General features: G+C 33.2%; 1 protein-coding gene across 2 annotated transcripts in view; it reads right to left on the reverse strand.

Annotated features, from left to right (window-relative positions):
* Nucleotides 1–4187: 4187 nt before the first annotated feature.
* Nucleotides 4188–13451, reverse strand: part of LOC129745412 (tetracycline resistance protein, class A-like) — a 47449-nt gene continuing 38185 nt past the window's right edge. For both annotated transcript variants that reach the window (XM_055738482.1, XM_055738489.1), the window contains exons 3-7: nt 11382–11783; nt 10671–10951; nt 5429–5668; nt 5121–5361; nt 4188–5056 (exon numbers count right to left, since the gene is read on the reverse strand). In XM_055738482.1, the coding sequence (XP_055594457.1) occupies nt 4678–5056; nt 5121–5361; nt 5429–5668; nt 10671–10951; nt 11382–11783 (1543 nt within the window). In that variant the 3' untranslated portion in view covers nt 4188–4677. The remainder of the gene's footprint in view (nt 5057–5120; nt 5362–5428; nt 5669–10670; nt 10952–11381; nt 11784–13451) is intronic.

Raw genomic sequence — 13451 nt, forward strand, 5'->3', positions numbered from 1 at the left:
TGTTTGAAAATGGGTAGAGCCATAACCCAATTTCGATTGCCAAAAATTATTGGATTGATTTTGAATTTGTCGAGAATTTTTAAATGACCACTATTGGCTTTCCCTGTAAATGATATATTGTTTTCAAGTTTCAGAGCTTGCTTCTTTGCTTCAAGCTGCACGCATTGATGAATTGGAAGAATGCAAAGAACCGCTTCCATAGCTTTTGTAGGTGTACTACGCATAGCACCTGTTATGCACAATAGAACAGTTCTATGTAGTTTTCCAAAAAATATTTTGTAGTATTTTCTTCGGTTTTAGGCCACCACACAAGAGCTGCATATGATATTCTTGATTTCACAATGGCCGAGTATATCCAATGTATCATTCTTGGTTTTAAGCCCCATTTTTTACCAAAAGTTTGTTTACAGAGGCCCCTAAGGGTTTAGTAGCTTTATCAATAATTTGTTCAATATGCGCATTCTAATTTAGCTTTTTGTCCAGTACGAAGTCTAAAAGAAAATTAAAGTTAAATCTATACGTTGCACATAAGGATATATTTTTTTAAAAAAATTTGAGATCATGATCATAAAAAGTGTAATTTTTTTTAAGCGTTTAGTAGGTAGTTAATCTACAGACACATTCCACGCGCTTGTACCGTTCAAAAGTGATTTTTATTCGTTCGCGAATCATAAAATTTCAAACTTGTCTATAATTTTGATTATTCAAACCACATGAAACCAATGGAAAAAAGAGAAAAAAAAATTCTAACATGTTTTGTATAATTTTGAAAATCAATTTTTTTGTTGTTGAAAAAAGTGGTGATTTTGACAACTTTTCCAAAATACTTTATTAAAATATATTGATAAATTTGTTTTGGGACAAATTTTTAATACGTTTTGAAGCCAAAAAACACTACTTCATTTAGTAGAAAAAGAATTTGTTTATATCCAATGTGGTTGTTTTGAAAAACGAACAAAAACAGTCACAAATGAGTGAATTCACGTCACAAAAAGTTAACTTTTTAATTTTATGAGAAAACTTTGACATTTTTTGTCATAAAAAATTAGATTTTCTTTGGAAATGCTAGGACAAATCTAAAACACTAAATTTTATAACAATCGGTTAGAATCTAGCTGAGTAACAACAGCGTGAATGAGTTTTTGAATAGATTCGTTATTTTTAAATAAAAATACAAAAAAAAATTAAAAAAATTTTTTTTTGGTTAATCTTTAAATGAAGTCTGTGAGAAACAGTAGTATTTTAACGTATAATCTCTCAATTTGTTGCTATTCAAGTGCCATTCAAAATAAGGAAAAAGTTAGGTAAAAATACTGAATATTTATGATTATAAAAGTCGGAACAACAAAATATCGTTTTTCAAAAAGCACATATAATTTGAAGGCTCTGAAGAATGCTTTAGAATAATTTAAATTTTTCAATGACCAAATTATATTCATTTTAAAGGAAATTTAATTTGCGACCGTTTGCTATTTTTTTTCATTTTCAAATACATTGGTTGACTTTTAGAATGATAACAGTTCAGAAAAGTCCGGAAAAGCGATTTCACATCACGGTGGAATGTGTCTACAGTCTTTTTTCTGAAGCATGTTTGTTCGAAATTTTTTCTAAGACTTTGAATAACGAAAAACGGAAGTCTTATAGATGAATATTGTCCGCGAAGAATATTCGCGTTACGAGGTTTTCAAAACTCTAAATTTTGTAAAAACCTATTGGGAAACAAGAGAGATATATTGGTTTAAGTCAGGAGTGCCAAATTGACACTCCAGGGACTGCTACGAATAAAAACTTCAGGGACAGATGAGGGTTAAAGTGTTAAACTAAAATTCTAACAAAAAATCTTCATGCTGTGCATTAATTCGTCCTCTTTGAAGATCTATTTTTTATATTTATAAAATAATTCCGTTCCTAAGTAAAATTCAATTTCGGACAAGGAGTTCCGGAAATATTGTCAAAAAATTTGTCCGTCCACTGCAGCTTAGACTTCCCCATTTTTCTTTATATCACAAACAAACGTTTAAGGAGCCAGTAGATTGTGGATAGGTTATTTTTGTTATTTTTGTCATTTCCGTCCTTTTTCGTAGTTTCTGGTATTTTTGTCATTTTTGTGATTTTTGTCATTTTTGTCATTTTTGTCATTTTTTTCATTTTTGTCATTTTTGTCATTTTTGTCATTCTTGTCATTTTTGTCATTTTTGTCATTTTTGTCATTTTTGTCATTTTTGTCATTTTTGTCATTTTTGTCATTTTTGTCATTTTTGTCATTTTTGTCATTTTTGTCATTTTTGTCATTTTTGTCATTTTTTTCATTTTTGTCATTTTTGTCATTTTTGTCATTTTTGTCATTTTTGTCATTTTTGTCATTTTTGTCATTTTTGTCATTTTTGTCATTTTTGTCATTTTTGTCATTTTTGTCATTTTTGTCATTTTTGTCATTTTTGTCATTTTTGTCATTTTTGTGATTTTTGTCATTTTTGTCATTTTTGTCATTTTTGTCATTTATGTCATTTATGTCATTTTTGTCATTTTTGTCATTTTTGTCATTTTTGTCATTTTTGTCATTTTTGTCATTTTTGTCATTTTTGTCATTTTTGTCATTTTTGTCATTTTTGTCATTTTTGTCATTTTTGTCATTTTTGTCATTTTTGTCATTTTTGTCATTTTTGTCATTTTTGTCATTTTTGTCATTTTTGTCATTTTTGTCATTTTTGTCATTTTTGTCATTTTTGTCATTTTTGTCATTTTTGTCATTTTTGTCATTTTTGTCTTTGTTTTTATTTCCATTATTGTTTTAAATTTTGTCACTGTTGCCAGTTTCTAAATTTTTATAGTGTTTGTAATTTTTGTTTTGTCAAGTCATTTATTTGTAACACAAAAAAAATATTTTGCAGAATAATGCAGCTTACTATTTATATCTTGACCATCATTGGACCACATTTTACAAAAGCTGTTTTTTTCTTTTATTCATAGTGTCGTTTTTAAAGAAGTATTTTTTTAAATAAACCGAAGATTTATTTCAAGATGCACCATAAACTCTCAAATATGGTTTTAAGCGAGCTCTGTGATTCATTTTATGAACCTTGTTACGGATAGAAAAGCAGCGGCTAGACCAGCCAAGGCAAGGTACTCAAGAGTACGGAACCTCAGGGCCGGCTGGCTACTGGGTAACCCAGGACTTACGGATAAAATACAGAAATCGGAAATTTCATGTTTCTATGATTTTTTTATTAAAGTTTTCTTGTGGCGTGTTGTCTGTGTGTATAAAACAATGTTCTGTGTCTTGTGTGGCGTGTATTTGGCTCACTAACCGTGGTTGTGCTGCAGTTGCTGGCCGTCGATGTAATGGCGTATCGACGGGGTGCCGAAACCGTCGGCGCCAGCGGGCGTTGCTGGACTCGGTCGTTGCAGGCGTCTTCCTTCATAGGCTTTTAATCGGTCTGCCCACGAGAGTGCCCCGTATCCGGACAGACCGAGAAGGGAAGTTCTCCTTAGTAATTAGGGGTCCTCAGACTTCAGACCCCGAGAACGTTGTTGCTGGTCCTTTACGTTGAGGCGCGAGACCACAAGGGATCTGCGGGCCGAACCGTGAAGAGGTCAAACCGGTATTCGGGTGAATTCCGTGGACGTTCACAAACACTATACAGAAACTTGACTACACTCACGGACGCCTGGTACAGAAGAGAGTGATTTTTACCGAAGCAAGCTTCCTTTTCGCCTTCCATTTTCTCTTTTTCTTTCCTCCTTTTCCTCCTCTCTTAATTGACAGCAGCCAGCAGTAAAATGTAGCCTACTGTGGTGCTATCTTGTTGTGAGACTGGACAAGGAACATGAATTTTCTAGAGCTAAATATACAAAACTACAAAATGAAAACAAAAATCAAACGATTTGTAATCAACCGGTTACAACCTATTCTGTAACATTCTGTTTAAATCCACCAAAATGTTTTTTTTTTTTCTTTTCTTAATAAGGCTGGAACAAATAAGAATTCGTTCTTTTCTTAAATCCCTCATCGAAATTTTTAGAAAACCGAAGGGGGAAATAAATAAAGTTTGAATTATTTTATGTAAATTTCGAACACAGAATGAAATATCCAAAAGATTATAAGATCAAAAAACAAATTTTGGAAGATGGGAGTTATTTCACTTTTTATATTCTTGATTTTATTGATTTTTTCGATACAAAATAATTTGATTTATAGGATTTGTGCCATCATACAGTATGCAATATTGTTTCATACAAGCTTTCGTGCAAGTTATTCCAATTAAGTGGTTTTTTCACATTATTTTTCATTACTAATCCCCCTTTTTTATCTATCGTTTTTTACTATTTACTTCAGCAACCCTCGTGTTGCATCCTATTAGACCAAAATTTAAACATTGATCTTCCAGAGATCAATCCTTTTGCTTCGATTATTTAGGAGGAACGCTCCTGGAACCCTCCAGCTGAATCGATCTTTTCCAGAAGATCGAACAATCCTAGAGTGGAAATGTAACAAAAATATTTTTGTTTCATTTTATCTTTACTATAGAAAATAAGGAATAATCAGTTGAAACAATACTGCTACAGGAAGTCCATTTCTGCAAGAATTATTTGTAATTTTTTTTATTTAGAAATACTTTTGTCAGGTAACACTTAACACTAATATACACTACATTTATTAACAAATCACAGTTTGCGTCATTTCGTTTGCTCTGCAGTTCGATCATTTTCGAGATTTCCCTTCTTCTCGCTTTGATCAACACCAGCATCGTCAGCTTCGAACCCGTCATTAACCACACCACATTCGTGTTCCAGAGATTTTCGCACCCGCAGAACACCTGCCGAAGGAACTACCGGTGCCGTTTCATCTCGATTGGCCACCAACGTTACCGGTGTCCATTCGCTGGTCGCTGGTACGTAGGCCGCTGCACTATGAACCGTTCCGTAGGAAACCGTCGCGCAACCGTTGATGGCGGATCCATTTTCCATGCCGTCGGCAATTTTGTTATACTTATCCTTCAGCTTGGCGTCCTCGGCTAGTGTTCGCTCTTCCCGTTTGTGAACACCGTACATCCACCTAAAGTGTAATTTGAAAATGATTAGATAAATTTAACACATTGAACCACTCTAATGAAGCTTACATAAAGATAACGACTGCTGGTGCTGTCAGTGCCCCGCCAAGCAAAAAGAATGCGCCCGGTAGTGAGTCAATTGTTGCTGCGTATAGCGTTGTATACATCGGGGCGTATACCAACGGCATCAACGCTTCGGCAACTCCAAAGAGTGAATTCACCTTGCCCAGCTCGTCACTGGCAACCAATTTTGATGCGATCGAGCGCATCGAAATGAACGACGTTCCGTTCAACATCTCCACGATGGGACCTGTTCCAAATTTAAAGATTAAGATTTGAACAACGTTTAACAATTTAAATTAAAAATCGTCACCTACCCAAATACAGCTGCCACGTGGTTGCGGCAAAGGCGTACACGAAGCTGGACAGGATTTTGCTCATACAGGACATCACCCCGATAAGGGCATCGTCAATCTTGAGCATATGGGAAAAGACGCCAACCGAAAATAGTGTCCCCACCAGACCGGTAAGCACCCCGTACGTCGAGAAGAAGCTAAACTCCACCTCGCTCCAGTTGAACCGATATCGAGTGAACAGATAGATGACGGACATTTCACCTGAAATCAGAAAAGTAATAGGTAATTTATGTTCAAAGAAATGATATATGTAGATAAGCGATGGACATTTGGCGCTGTGTATTTCCGAAATCATTGGTCTCAAATTTTAGATGAAAAATGAGTAACGATGGTTGTTTTGAAAAATTGATTTTGATTTCCATAGAAAAATTCTAAATCTTCTGTTTTGGTAAAAGCTTACCACTTGGAACAATTAACTTGACCCAGCCAAGGTTACAATTATTTAGTTGCACAGCTACTTATCGTTTTGATCTACAAATACCCAAACAGCTCATTTGCATTTATCTTTTTACATTGGATCTAATGACTGACGACGGCGACCATTCTGTGACGCTTGACTGAATCTATGGGTACATGCAACTAACAATGCAATGAGATGGTATAGGACAGAGGACTTATTTTCATAATTTAAAAGTTTAAAAATCTGCCAACGTTAAAAGAACTAATAGTTTCGGATTCTGGATTACTCACTTTTAGAGTTTTTGACTTGTCCCTTTGTCGATTTTTAAAAACTTTGAGGCATTCTGTTCTACTGAGTTTCGGCTTTTCAGAATCTTTTTGATCCTTAACTTTTACTTTTTGTTGGTTTTTATTATTTTGACTCTTTGTGACTCCTTTCATTTTTTTAACTCTTTTCGACTTTTTAACTTATAGACTTTTTCATTCTTTTGACACTTTTTGGCTTTTTGACTGTTTTTGGCAATTTGACTCTTTATGACTTGAATCTTAATGATTTTTTTACTCTTTTCGACTTTTTCACTATTTTTGACCCTTTTCGACTTGTTGACTATTTTCGAATTATTGACTAATTTTGACTATTTGACTCTTTTTGGCTCTTTGACTCTTTTTGGCTTTTTGACTCTTTTTGACTATTTGACCGCTTGACTCTTTTTTACTGTTTTATCTTTTTGACTTTTTATATTTTTGACTTTTTGGATACTTTGACTCTTTTCGACTGTTTTTGACATATAGACTCTCTTTGACTTGACTCCTTTTGATTTTTTTGACTTTTTTCGACTTTTTGACTATCTTTGACTTATCGAATCATTTGGACCATTTGGCTCTTTTTGGCTATTTGACCTTTTGACTCTTTTCGACTCTTTTGGCATTTTGACTGTTTTTGACGTTTTGATTCTTTATGATGTGTTTTTTTTTAATTTTTTACTCCTTCCGACTTTCTGTCTATTTTTTATTTTTTTACGTATTTTGACTATATGACTCTTTTTGACAATTTGATTTTTTTTTTGACGATTTGACCTTTTGACTGTTTTACCTTTTTGACTTTTAGAATTTTTGACTTTTTGGATCTTTTTGGCTTTTTGACTGTTTTTGACATTTTGACTCTTTATGACTTGACTCTTTTTGATTTTTTTACTCTTTTCGAGTGGTTGACTATTTTCGATTTTTGTTAATCATTTCGACTATTTTACTCTTTTAGAAAATTTGACCTTTCGTCTTTTTTGGACTATTTTAACTTTTTGAGTTTTTGAATTTTTAACTTTTTAATTTTTGTCTTTTAGGCGTTTTGACTTATCTTAACTCTTTTTGGCTTTTTCACTGTTTTTGACGTTTTGATTCTTTATTATGTGACTCTTTTTGATTTTTCGACTCTTTTAGACTTATGACTATTTTCGACTTTTTGACTCATTTTTTTTTACTTTTTTACCTTTTTTGACTTTTCGACTTTTTGAATTTTTGACTCTTTTTGGCTTTATGACAGTATTGACATTTTGACTCTTTATGACTTTACTGTTTTTGATTTTAAGACTCTTTTCGACTATTTGACTCTTTTTAACAATTTGACCTTTTGACTCTTTTTGAGTTTTTTACCTTTTTGAGTTTTTGACTATTTTATTTTTGACTTTTATACTTTTGACCTTTTTTTGGATATTTTTGGCTTTTTGACTGTTAACGTTTTGATTTTGTTTATGATGTGATGCTTTTTGTTTTTTGACACTTTTCGACTTTTGGACTATTTTCGACTTTTTGACTCATTTCGACTTTTTAACTATTTTTGACAATTTAACCTTTTGACCCTTTTTAACTATTTAACCTTTTTGAGTTTTTGACTTTTTAACTTTTCAATTTTTGACTTTCAGACCTTTTTACTCTTTTTGACTGTTTTTGACGTTTTGATTCTTTATGATGTGACTCTTTTTGACTTTTTTACCTTTTTTGACAATTTGACAATTTAACTCTTTTTGACTCTTTTTGACTCTTTTTGACTCTTTTTTACTCTTTTTGACTCTTTTTTACTCTTTTTGACTCTTTTTGACTCTTTTTGACTCTTTTTGACTCTTTTTGACTCTTTTTGACTCTTTTTGACTCTTTTTGACTCTTTTTGACTCTTTTTGACTCTTTTTGACTCCGTTTGACTCTTTTTAACTCTTTGATCTTTTCACTCTTTTTGACTTTTTTTCCTTTTTGACAATTTGACAATTTAAATCATTTTGAATCTTTTTGACTCTTTTCGACTCTTTTTGACTCTGTTTGACTCTTTTTGGCTTTTTGGCTCTTTTTGACTCTTTTTGACTCTTTTTAACTTTTTTTGACTTTTCGAATTTTTGATTTTTTGATAATCAACTATTTGACTTATTTTGGCTATTCGACTTTTTGACTTTTTGACTGTTTTACCTTTGTGACTTTTCGAAATTTTTAACTTTTTGTCTATTTGACTCTTTTAGGCTTTTTTACTCTTTTTGATTCTTATGACTCTTTTTTAATTTTTGGCTTTTTGACGTTTTGACTTTTAATGATTTGATTCTTTTAATTTTTTTACCTTTTTCGACTTTTTGGCTTTTTCCGACTTTTTGGTTCATTTCGACTATTTGACTCTTTTTGGCTATTTGACTCTTTTTGACTCTTTTTGACCCTTTTTGATTCTTTTTGACTTTTTGCCTTTTTGGCTCTTTGACGCTTTTTCACTCTTTTTGACTCTTTTTGATTCTCTTTGACTCTTTTGGCTTTTTGACGCTTTTTGATGTTTTGACTCATTTTGACTCTTTGACTCATTTTGACTCTTTTAGACTCTTTTTGACTCTTTTTGACTCTTTTTGACTTTTTTTGACTCTTTTTGACTCATTTTGACTCTTTTTGACTCTTTTTGACTCTTTTTGAGTCTTTTTGACTCTTTTTGACTCTTTTCGACCTTTTGACTACTTTCGACTTTTTGATTAATTCAGACTGTTTCATTCTTTTTCGCTATTTTACTCTTTTTGACAATTTGACCCTTTGACTTTTTTTTTTACTGTTCACCTTTTTGACTTTTTAACTGTTTTTGGCTTTTTGATTTTTTTTGCTCTTTTCGACTTTTGGACTTTTTCGACTTTTTGACTAATTTCGACCATTTGACTCTTTTTGGCTATTTGAATCTTTTTTACTATTTTGACTCTTTTTGACTCTTTTTGAATCTTTTTTAATTTTTGGCTTTTTGACTGTTTTGACGTTTTGACTCTTTATGATTTGATTCTTTTAAGTTGTTTTCCCTTTTCGACTTTTTTTGACTTTTGTCTCATTTCGACTGTTTTAACTCTTTTTAGTCCAGAGTCAAATTCTTTTCTACTATTCGACTTTTTTACGCTTTTTGACTATTTTACGCTTTTAGACTTTATGACTTTTTTGACTTTATGACTGTTTTAGACTTTTTAACTATTTAACACTTTCTGACCTTTTTTATCTTTAACCTTTTCAACTATTTGTCTTTTTTTTCTGACAATCCGACCCTTTTTTACTCTTTTCGACTGTTTAATCATTCACTTCTTAACTTTTTGGCTATATATGACTGTTTTTCTTTTTTTACTTTTTTGGCTTTTCGACTTTTTTTGATTGTTTTTGAATTTTTAATTTTTTTTATTTTTAAACTTCTGGTAACTGTTTGTGTCTTTTATCATTTTGTCTTTTTGACTATCTTATTTTTAGAATTTCAGGCTCTTGGAATATTTGACTCTTTGACTTTTTCACTTCCATATGTTTTCCAATTTGCCGACACTCTGACGTTTTTCTTGCATTCCTTTCTAATTCTCTACTTTATGACTTTTTGATTTCATAATTTACTGATAATTGGCTTTCTTACTTTCTGATTTTTAAACTTTCTTCAGATCTTCCAGTTTTCTTAACTTTCTTGAGTTTTTTTTTTTTACTTTCTACCTTCCTTACATTTCAACTCTTAAGTTCTCAAATCTCTCTTTATTTTAAATATTTTTAATATTCATCTGTTTGCATTAAACTTCTCCATTTATTTTATCTCTTAAGTATTTCAATTAATTCTTTTTAACGTTATTTTTAATTGTTTTGACTTTCTGAGATATCTTTCTCATTCTGATTTTACCGATATCGAATTTATTTGACTTTTTGATTATTTGTTTTTGATTTTTAAAATTTTCGTATTTTTGCCAGCTTTTACAGAAGCTTTGTACTTTTAATTTTGCTAATTTTTCAACTCTTGTTTAAAGATTTTCTTCGAAATAAAGGGCGAACACGAAATTATTGCGACACCAAAAATGTCGTGCGAATTTTCTTATAATGTTTAGAATCAAACCAAAATTTTGGGGTAGTTTTATACATATATTTACTTCGAAAATCAAAAGAAAAGTTAATCGATGGAGTCTTGAGTGAAAAATTTAACTCATTTTCGCTTGATGATCTCCATCAAAGTCTAATAGCCAGTCTTACAAATCTTAATTATTTTCAAAACCAATATGTTTGATTATATTCAAAAAAAAAACCTTAAAAATCCCTTTGGCAACTCAAAGAATGGCTAGAAAATTGACACGGTTTTGGTCTAAATCCGTCAGGAAACTTCGATCCAATATTTGTCTGTTCTTGATTCGGTTTCACACCATTTCTTACTATCTTGGACCATTTTTTTTTTCAATTCAAAATATTTTGCAATTTAAATAGTATAGATGTGGCTCAAAATCACGGATGAAATTGAAATGAAGTGAAAAATCATTTCCCAACTTAGCTTCAAACGTCATGAACTCACCGTGCATCGGACCGATGACGACCATAACCACAATCATGAGCATAATGACCCGCAGCCGCCGTTGGTTTTCGCCCTTCTTGAACGCCACCCGGAAGGTTTGCACCACGTGCTTCTTGTCGAAGAAATCGGCGAGCAAGCCCTTCTCCTGCAACCGCAACTGATCCTTCTCGCTAACCTCGGAGCTGCGGACGTTGGTTTCCTTCAGGAAAATCACCCCGTAAAAGAACGCGAACAGGTACAGGGCAGCCGAGATGGAAAACACCCCGTAGAATCCGATTTTTCTGTAATGGGTTTATTTCATTCCATTCAACCGGGAGAGAATGGGGAGACGAAAAAAAAAGCTTCAATAAATCGTACACTTCGAGGGAAAACAATAAATCAGTCTGCCGTTGTAGTCAGTGACTTGCATTGTGGTTGAAAACGAAACTTATTTCACAAAACGTTTGACACTCATTGAATGCACACATATGTATAGATACGTAGCTAGACATTACTATTAGTTACAATCTGGTGAGAGCACTTGGACTATGTTACTACTCCTATGGCACGTTTTCCGAGAAAAGTGGAAAATCCGATTGTGCAGTAATAGTGAATCATTGATGTACCGAGATTGATAAATGTTACTTCACACGTGTACGTCGGGTGGCATTGTTGTCACTTGCCCGGTACAACTATTCATCTCCAAACCCTTATGAAACACGGAAAACTCACTTTAACAAAATTCCGCTAAAAGCCATCCCGATGGGAACACCCAGCGAAAAGCACAGATTCACGATCCCGATCCTCAGGGTGCGCTCTTCGGTTGTCGTCACGTCGGCAATGTAGCTGAACACCCCCATGAACATGGTAAACCAACCGCCGGACAGCGCCGGAAAGAGAGCTTCCGTGACGCCGGCCACCTCCATCGGAAGTCGCTCGAAGTAGGTGCACAGGATCAGCCCGACGGCCGTTGCAAACTCCCCGATGATCGGAATAAGTATGCAGGGTTTCCGCCGTCCATGGCGATCGCTCCACGAGCCCCAGAACAGGATCAGTAGACAGGGTAGCGCACTCTGGAGCACCGTTTTCCAGCCGGCCATCCGGGCCACCATCTGCTGGACCATCGCTTCCTCACTGAAATTTGATAGACAATGACAAAAATTACAAAAGTGATAAAAATTACAAAAGTTACAAAAATGATAAAAATTACAAAAATTAAAAAAAAAACACACAAAAAAGTGACAAAAATGACAAAAAAAAAAACAATTTGCAGAATTTTAAAGTAACGTTTACATGAGTAAATTTGAACTTTATGGGGGAAAATTGAATATTTAGTTCTGTAAAATCAACATCATTATTATTTCTTCTGTGGAACCGAGCCTGCTAATGGTTTTTGTGCCACTTTATGAATTTTTTAAAGAAAAATTTCCGATGAACCACTTTGTCGAAGATCGTAACTTCGTGTCTTATTAGATAAAATAAGTTAATAGGTGTTTAATGCGGGCATGTCTTTTGTCATTGAAAAACAATAAATTCATTTGACATCACTGCTTGGTGCCTCACGAAGTATTGCATGATTACTTTTCATGTAATACCTCGCGAGGCACTAGCAGTGATGTTAATCGAATTTATTGTTTTTCAATGACAAAAGACATACTCCTGTTAAACAGTTCATAACTTTTGTGTCTAAAAGATACGAAGTTACGGTCTTCGACAAAGTTGATAAGCGGAAATTTGCTTTAGAGCAGGGGTGAGCAACCTTTTGAACCAACGGGCCAACTTAAATTTGAAATCTTGTCGGCGGGCCGCACTTAAAATAATTTTTTTATGATAATTATCAGAGCTTCACATCATTTTTCATAACTACAAATTTTTGGCAAAAAAAATCTGAAAAAGAAAAGATAAAACGAATTCACGTGTTCAAAAACAATAATTCAACACAGCTTTTTAAATACCCGATATTAAAAAGGTGCTTCGCTAAATCTTTGTCAATTTTAAATTCTCTCAATTTTTTAATAGTACATTCGTTCTTACAACATTCTTGTTAAAACCGATGATACTATTCGCCATCACTTCCATTTTAAAATCTTCTGGAGCTTACCACACACGGAAAATAATAAAAAGGTAAAATTTACCTAGTTAGCAAAGGTGAACGCTCGTGAAAGCCAAAAAGGTAACTTCTACCTCTTCGAGGTGAAACTCACCTCACAGTGAGGTAAAATTTACCTGAATCGAGGTTGGAAAAAAGGTACAATTCATCGAGAAAAAAGGTGAATCCAAAAAAGGTAAATTTTACCTCGTAGCGAGGTGTAATTGATCTGGATTGAGCTAAACAAAACGGTACAATTCTTCGACCGTACTCCCAACTCCGGATTCGCACAAAATCTTACTCTTCTTCAGGGCATCTTTCTTACCAAAGCTTTTGCCACTGGCGTTGACTAAGGTAAATTGAAAAAAGGTAAAATTTACCTTTTTGCTAGGTGAATGAAAAAAAGGTAAAATTTACCTCGAAAGAGGGGTGGAAAAAATTCACCTCGCAAAAAGGTAAATATTACCTTTTTTTTATTTTCCGTGACAGTGATAACTAAGCGTGTGATAAATATATTTTTAAAGAAATCACAATTTTCTCAGCGATGGACGTTGAATCGCTATTTGACGTTCTGTGATATTTTTTCGCAATTAAAACTTGTCCTCAAAGCCAAGATTTTTTCCTACAAACGTTACAAAACCCCTTTTTTAAAATTGAAGTTCTGTATTGGATCATTGCATTAAAATGTTGAGCAAGGTTTGCGAAATCACAGA

This window comes from Uranotaenia lowii, chromosome 1 (assembly GCF_029784155.1).
Source record: "Uranotaenia lowii strain MFRU-FL chromosome 1, ASM2978415v1, whole genome shotgun sequence".
Taxonomy (NCBI): Eukaryota; Metazoa; Arthropoda; class Insecta; order Diptera; family Culicidae; genus Uranotaenia; species Uranotaenia lowii.